We start from the raw sequence: 7,556 nt of genomic DNA, 5'->3' as shown, positions 1-7,556 counted from the left end.
CATACCTGTGTACGAATTTTGTGCGCTGGGCCTCTATTTAGACAATACAATGTTAACAGATTGGATTCTAGATATGTTTTATGGCTTTGTCTAGTCAGTCAGAACTTTAATGTGAAGTCCTTGTACTGAGGGGTGACTTTTATTGTTATTAGTGTAAGAATAAGCATAGCAGGATTATGTAGAAGGTACAATGGACTTCTAAAGGAGTCTAGGTTGGTGTGGGAGAATCAGGGACTCATGTTGACTCTATAGAGTATGGTTTTGTGTCTGACAAGAGAGCATATATGATGAAATATTCCAGAAGGAGAGGGAATTAATATGTAATGTGAGCTCTGTCTTTATTCTAATTGAAAGGAAGTGGGCAAGAAACCAAGAGAGAGAGGTACATGAGCAAGTTCAACCTAAAGATGCTTTTCCTTTAAGACAGTGTACTAACAATAAATATAAAGCCCTCACTCACCCCTACACTTTACCTCAGGTGGATGCTTAACAAGGTTAGTTTCTTTTTCCTTTAGGGAGAATTATTTTTAGATAACCACACCATATAGTAATTATATTTTTCTTTTATTTTGTTTTTAATTAGGAACTCAAGATCAGAATTAGGCTCCCTCACTACTTTGGAAATAAGCAGCACACCTGGCTGGCTCCCAACAATTTGATAAGAGACATATTTTGTTGGCTGGACTAATTGTGGTTACTTTCATTCTCTCCCTGATAATTTTTGTTTTCCTCCCATGAAACACCAAGGACTTCCTGTAGGGCAAAGATGACGAGAGCAAGTGGGATGGGGAAGCAAACTTTGCCACCCCCAAATCTGCCTCTTTAGGATATGGACTATTTTGTAGTGGTTATTTTTTAAGAAACAAAAGACTCAGGAAAAAACCTTTAAACTTCCTCCTAATTGCCTGAAAGAATTTTGGTAGAGGTTCTGCTCTAGGAAGGGAGGTAATATCATAGGTAATAAGTTTAACATGAACTAGTGTGTGATAGATAGGAGGAAGCTAGCAAGGCCCCTTTAATCAAAGTCCTCTCTGTGTCCCATCATTACAGATGGCCGAGCAAACATTTATTAACCATTATTTGCTTTTCCTTCTCCATGTGAAATGCCTTCCTGTCCTTTGAAGTTTCAAACCACAACCCCAACTTATAGGCGGTGTCCAGTTTGTCCTTGAATCACATAGTCTCATGGAGCCTCTGTATGTACCTACCTACTCAATTTGGTTATTTTCTCCTGTCAATCTGTCTCATGTTAATTTGATTATTAGGCCAGCCAGAAGAATTTAGAGAGGTGGAAGGAAGATTATTTTCTTTCCACATAACCTTTATCTCTAAAGACATTTGTGTTAAATGAATATTGTGATGTGTCTTTATGGTCAGCCATTCAAAATATGAATTCATTGAGAACAGGTCCAGGCTGCAGACAACTGCCTTTTGAGTATTTAGCAAACTAATTTGAGGATATATAGTACTGGCGGCCTGGTGCATGAAATTTGTGCACAGGGGTGGGGGTGTGTCCCTTAGCCCAGCCTGCACCCTCTCCAATCTGGGACATCCCTCTCACAATCCAGGACTACTGGCTTCCAACTGCTCGCCTGCCTGCCTACCTGATTGCCCCTAACCGCTTCTGCCTGCCAGCCTGATCACCCCCTAACCACTCCCCTGCCAGCCTGATCCACACATAACTCCTCCCCTGCCGGCCCGATTGCCCCTAACTGCCCTCCCCTGCAGACCTGGTCGCCCCCAACTGCCCTCCCCTGCCAGCCTGGTCGCCCCTATCTGCCCTCCCTTGCCAGCCTGGTCGCCCCTAACTGCCCTCCCCTGCTGGCCTGGTTGCCCCCAACTGCCCTCCCCTGAAGGCCTGGTCCCCCCCAACTGCCCTCCCCTGAAGGCCTGGTCCCCCCCAACTGCCCTCCCCTGAAGGCCTGGTCGCCCCTAACTGCCCTCCCCTGCTGGCCTGGTCCCCCTCAACTGCCCTCCCCTGTAGGCCTGGTTTCCCCCAACTGCCCTCCCCTGCAGGCCTAGTCCCCCGTAACTGCCCTCCCCTGCTGGCCTGGTCACCCCTAACTGCCCTCCCCTGCAGGCCTGATCGCCTCCAACTGCCCTCCCTTGCAGGCCTGGTCCCTCCCAACTGCCCTCCCCTGCTGGCCATCTTGTGGTGGCCATCTTGTGTCCACATGGGGGCAGCCATCTTGTGTGTTGGAGTGACGGTCAATTTGCATATTACTCTTTTATTAGATAGGATTATTCATATAATGTAACACGTGACCTCCAATAGCTAGCTGCTATTTATTGAGCAACTATGGAATATGCATTTGTGTGTCCATTAGGATATGGACTATTTTATAGTGGTTATTAACATGCACACATGCGCGCGCGCACACACACACACATGCACAATTTATCTGTCTATCTATCTATCTAGCTATCTATTTATTTATTTATTTTCACATAAGCCTGGGAGAGGACAGCACTCTTTTTCTTCCCCTCTCTTTTTAACCTATGAGGAAACTGAGGTTTAGAGAAATTAAGTGACTCCCCCAAGGTCATCCCCATCTAGAAATAGGTGGGGTCAGATTTTGAAGCCAGGCAGAGAGGGGTCTCAAGGCAAAAGCAGCATTAGTTCAGTTTGTATTGTATGTTAAGGACTGAGATATCTATATATATATATTTTTAATATATTTTATTGATATTTTACAGAGAGGAAGGGAGAGGGATAGAGAGTTAGAAACATCGATGAGAGAGAAACATCGATCAGCTGCCTCCTGCACGCCCCCTACTGGGGATGTGCCCGCAACCAAGGTACATGCCCTTGACCAGAATCGAACCCGGGACCCTTCAGTCCGCAGGCTGATGCTCTATCCACTGAGCCAAACCGGTTTCAGCAGATATCTATATTTTTTTACTGCAACCACAGGGAAGATATTTCATGTATATGATCCTCATCTTCTTTATCTGCAAAGTAGCTACTTCTTCATTGGGTCATTGGGTGAGTGAATGAGCAAGTGCAGGCCAAGCACTGTTAAGCACATTCCTAAGCTCCCTAAGACTCCCAAGGTAACAAGAGAATTAAAAATAAACTGACATCACTGGTAACTCTAGAGAGGGGGCTCAGGTCCGTTAAATCCCAGGATCTATGATGATTATGGACTTCACTACCTTTATTAAAACCAACCAAGCTCTGGCCTGTGTGGTTCAGTGGTTAGAGCGTGGGCCCACACCAAGGGTCATGGGTACTACTTGGATTGCAAGTTTGATTCCCCCTCTCCCCCCAAGGCGTGTGCCTGAATGTGGTCAATTCTTTCCCTCTCTGGAAAATATATCCTTGCGTGAGGATTAACACTCCCCACGCCACCCAAAAAAAAAAAAAACCCCACACACATAAAAACCAACCCACCCTGAAATCCGGAGATCAGAAAATTGTGTCAATCTCATTGCTGCTAAATAGATTTACCTGGCCACACTCTTTTCCTTAATTCTATGGGGCTTCCCAAGGGTTTCTTATTTATTTATTTTTATTTTTGGCATGTGAAGGTCTGACTCAGCGCTCGGTGGACACAGTGGTCTTAAAATTAGAGAAAGGAGACGCAAAACCTTTCAAAGAGTGGCCTTTTCCCCTGGGAAAGGCTGTCACACGCCAAGTCTCCTCCCTCCGAGGAACCTCAGTAACAGACGGGGTGGTGTCCAGCCCACCTCCTCTCCCCTTCCCCCCGCCGACAATTCAGGCACCGTAACCTGCTAGGCTATAAATGGAGGGAGGGAGAAAGGGAGGGAGGAAGGGAGGGAGGGGGCTTGCTAAAAATGTCAGACTTTCCGGCCACTGGTGGGTCCCTAACCCGCCGGCCCTCCCCTTTTTACCTCTTCCCCTTTCCACCCCTTCCTCTTCCCACCGGGCCCCAGGAGCGGGGCGGGGCGGGGCGCGGCCTCCCGGTCCTTAAGAGCACAGCGCGCGCGCAGGGTCGCCCGCGAGCACCGGCTTCCGCACCTCCACTCCGCCACGCGCCGGGTCCGCAAGCCAGCGCGCCCGCCTCCCGCCCCCCTCCCCACCCCCCGCTCACCGCCCCGCCCCGCGCGCCGGCGCCGCAGGAAGGAGCTGCCGGCTCCAGGCTAGCCGACCCGCACCATGCCCCGCATCGATGCGGACCTCAAGCTGGACTTCAAGGATGTCCTCCTGCGACCCAAGCGCAGCAGCCTCAAGAGCCGAGCTGAGGTGGGACGCTCCCAAAGCCGCCTTGGGATGGGCCGTTTTTCTGGGTGGCGCGGGGCAGGTGGTGGAAGGAGGAGCAATGTGGTAATACCTTGCCTGCTTTTCTGTGTCTGAGGATGGCTGGGTGCGACCTGGGAAAGGGGAAAGCCAGCTGGTTCCCTGCCAGGAAGAGGTGTCTTCAAGGGGCCCAGCTGGGGCCTAACATTCTAAAGCTTATCTTAGGTTGGGTGGGCCAGGAGAAGTCCATGTTAGAACTAGACCGCAGAGGAGCAAAGATCGAGTGGCCCAATGAGGAGAGAGAATGGGGAGGCAGGACGGGTGCATTTAGGGGAAAAGGACACAGTGGAGCCAGATCATAAAAGGAAAGGAAAAACAACGGAAGATACTTGTGATTTTGACGCTGCTTCTTAGTGCAGAAAACTGCTATTGGTTTAAGTGTCAGATCCAGCAGCAGAATTTCTTTAAAATATTTGAAAAATAGGGAAACTTCAGGACTTACTCTCGGCGTTTCAGTGGCCTTGCCGGGAGTGAGGGTGGGACCCGTGCCTAGTGGCACCCTCCTTACTGGACAGCTGCCCAGTCCCAGCGAAGCTGAAAGCACCGGGGTGCAGGCGTGGGGTTGGGGGGCAAACTAGTTCAAAGCTTGAAGAACAGGTGGAGACTGGACTGGAAATAGCCTCGGTGTGGGGGTTGGGATGCCCCTACTGGTGAGGAGGAAGGTCAAACTCTGAAGGTTAAACTAGCTGCATAGAGAGGCAGGGTCCCCTGGAGTGGTGTGTGCTGGTGACCATGGCTTTGCCTGGTCTGCTGAGGGCTAGAGAGGGAGGCGAGGGAGCTGGACGGGGTCTGGAGGCTGCGGCCACAGGAGTAAACAGGAGGAGGCTGAGCCAGCACGCTGTTCCTTACAGCCCAGTCCAAAGACCATAAATAAATCGGCGGGCTGCCCACCAGTGCCCAAGCTCAACTGCAATGCCTGGTGCTGCCAGCCAAGGGCTTGTTTAGATTAGGGAGGCCTCCTGCCTTAGCCAATGACCAGAACCAAGTCACCTTCTCAGTCTCAAGCAGGAGGGTTGGTGGGCCGTGGCCAGAGAGGATGGGACAGCACAGGATGGAATAGGCAGGAGAGGAACGGTTAACCCTTGTCATGCCAGCTAGTTGGGTAACTGTGCCTGTTCTTCATGTTCATTCAAGTGCTAAAGAGGGGCAGACTTTAAAGAAGAATAAACAGTTTGCATGGCCAGCCTGGGCTTCCCCAAGTATAAGCTGTGGTCAGTACCTAAGACCAGACTAAGACGAGACATAGGGATTCTAGACAGGCTAATAATTTGGTGGTCTCAATATTCTTTAAATATTTGTTCAGAACTCACTTAGTAGAGAGGAACTTTTAAGAAAAATTATATTTTTAAAACAAGGATATATTATATGTATTTTCTGAACCAGAAAACATCTTGAGAAGGTAAAACATTTAGAATTTATGTAATAGAATGAATTACTCTTTCCCAGGGAAGAGTATGACATCATATATCATTTGGTTTGATAATTTGGGCTGATTGAAACTATTAATGACCCATCCTCTGATGGCACCTTTCAAGCTACATGTAAGCATTGCAATGAGAACTCTGTGTCCTAGGGAAAGGTTTTCATATTTCCAGTTTTGTGGGAGTTTGCCAGCTCTGTGCCAGGAAACCTGAGTTAACTGGCATCGCCTTTCCAATTGGTTCCTGTAATAGTTTAGCTCCCTGTTGCCCGAGGCAGCTGCCTGGCTGGCTACCCCTCATAATCAGACTGCCTGCTTCAGTGGTGTTGAGGGATGTAGTTAGGCCTAGGTCAAGCTAGGCTTCTGATCCCCTCTCAGTGTTTTCTCAGTTTCCTTGTGGATGCCTGAAATTTTTTAGAGGCAGATTAAAATATTTTCATTGCACAATCAGATAGAAGCCAAATGTCTACTCCCTGGCAGGAGTCATACCGGAATGCAAATTTGAAGGTAAATGACCAGACTTTGAGCTGAATCAGAAAGCAGATTCGAGTGGAGCCAGGACAGAAAACATACTCCTGAGAGCAGTCTTGCCCAGAAGGGAGAGTTTTGACGGTTGACAAGATTGATCACTGCAACAGTGTTCCTAAGAGCCAGGCCTGGGGCTGATCATTGTGAGCTGGAAGTGGAGAGGACAGACTGTTCTCTCAGCCTGGAAGTTTGAGTACTCATACTGGGGTGTTTCCACAAGTGTCATATAAAGTGAATTTGAAGTCACCTTCCAGAGGCAAAAGGTGCAGGTGGGGATGACCCAGGTGGCCTCTCAGTGGTTGCACCAGCTGGGCAGTCATCTCTTAACTGGTCATCCATTCATTGCTTTTATCCACAAGACATTGTGGGCTAGGACATCCATAGTTTCAATCAAACCCCTAGCACACAAGAATAAAGTGCCATAGGTCTGTTTGGGGGCATTTCAGTCATCTTTCCAGAGGAATTGACATGTTTGTTGACTGAGGCAAGACTTTGTCTTTTTGTTGTTGTTGTTAATCCTCACCAAAGGATATTTTTTCCATTGATTTATTTATTATTTTTTAGAAGGAGAGAGAGAGGTGGGGGGAAAGGAACACTGATGTGAGAGAGACACATCCATTGGTTGCCTCCTGCATGCACCCCGACTGTGACCCGGGCAGGGATGGAACTTGCAACCTAGGTATGTGCCCTTGACAGGGAATAAAACCAACAACGCTTCGGTATGCAGGGCTGATGCTCTAATCACTGAGTCACACTGGCCAGGGCAAGACTTTGTCTTTATTGATAGACTAGTGGCCTGGTGCATGAAATTCATGCACATTAAAGGGGAATTAATTAGAGGAAATATTTTAATATTGCTATTTGCCCTTTCACTATAATAGAAGTGTCAGAGATGAAAGAAAATTAGTAAAATGTATTTGAAAATAATATATAAATTTATTAATAAACAATCACAAATGATATAACAACAACAAAGACATGATATAAAAACAACAAAAAATGATGTAAAAACAACACTGATACAATGACTGATAAATTGATTAAACTTATTCTAATATCTCCCTGTATACCACATTAAGAGTGAAAACACTTTCAGAGTGCTTGACTAATTTCCCTTGTGATGAAGTATTTACAACTTTAACTTTAACATCACACGCTCTTCAAACTCGAGAGAAAGCAACATACAACTGACCATGTATGAAAATGGGTTCAGGTGGGAATATTCCTATTCTGTGTAGAGTTTGTCCTTGTGATTTATTAATAGTCATCGCAAATGCTGGCATCACGGGAAACTATCTTCAAATTAATTTAGTTGGGAGGCTAGTGTCAGACAGGGACAAATCAATT

At 47.2% G+C, this 7,556-nt stretch overlaps 1 protein-coding gene across 1 annotated transcript in view; it reads left to right on the top strand.

Moving 5' to 3' along the window:
• Positions 1-3,769: 3,769 nt before the first annotated feature.
• GMPR (guanosine monophosphate reductase) overlaps positions 3,770-7,556 on the top strand; it is a 43,636-nt gene continuing 39,849 nt past the window's right edge. The window contains exon 1 of the mRNA XM_080658078.1: positions 3,770-4,207. Coding sequence (XP_080514204.1) covers positions 4,121-4,207 — 87 coding nt within the window. The 5' untranslated portion in view covers positions 3,770-4,120. The remainder of the gene's footprint in view (positions 4,208-7,556) is intronic.

Source organism: Plecotus auritus, assembly GCF_963455305.1.
Source record: "Plecotus auritus genome assembly, chromosome: 2".
In the NCBI taxonomy this organism is placed as follows: Eukaryota; Metazoa; Chordata; class Mammalia; order Chiroptera; family Vespertilionidae; genus Plecotus; species Plecotus auritus.
The sequence above is the reverse complement of the archived record's forward strand: the minus strand, read 5'-3'. Positions and strand labels throughout refer to the sequence as shown.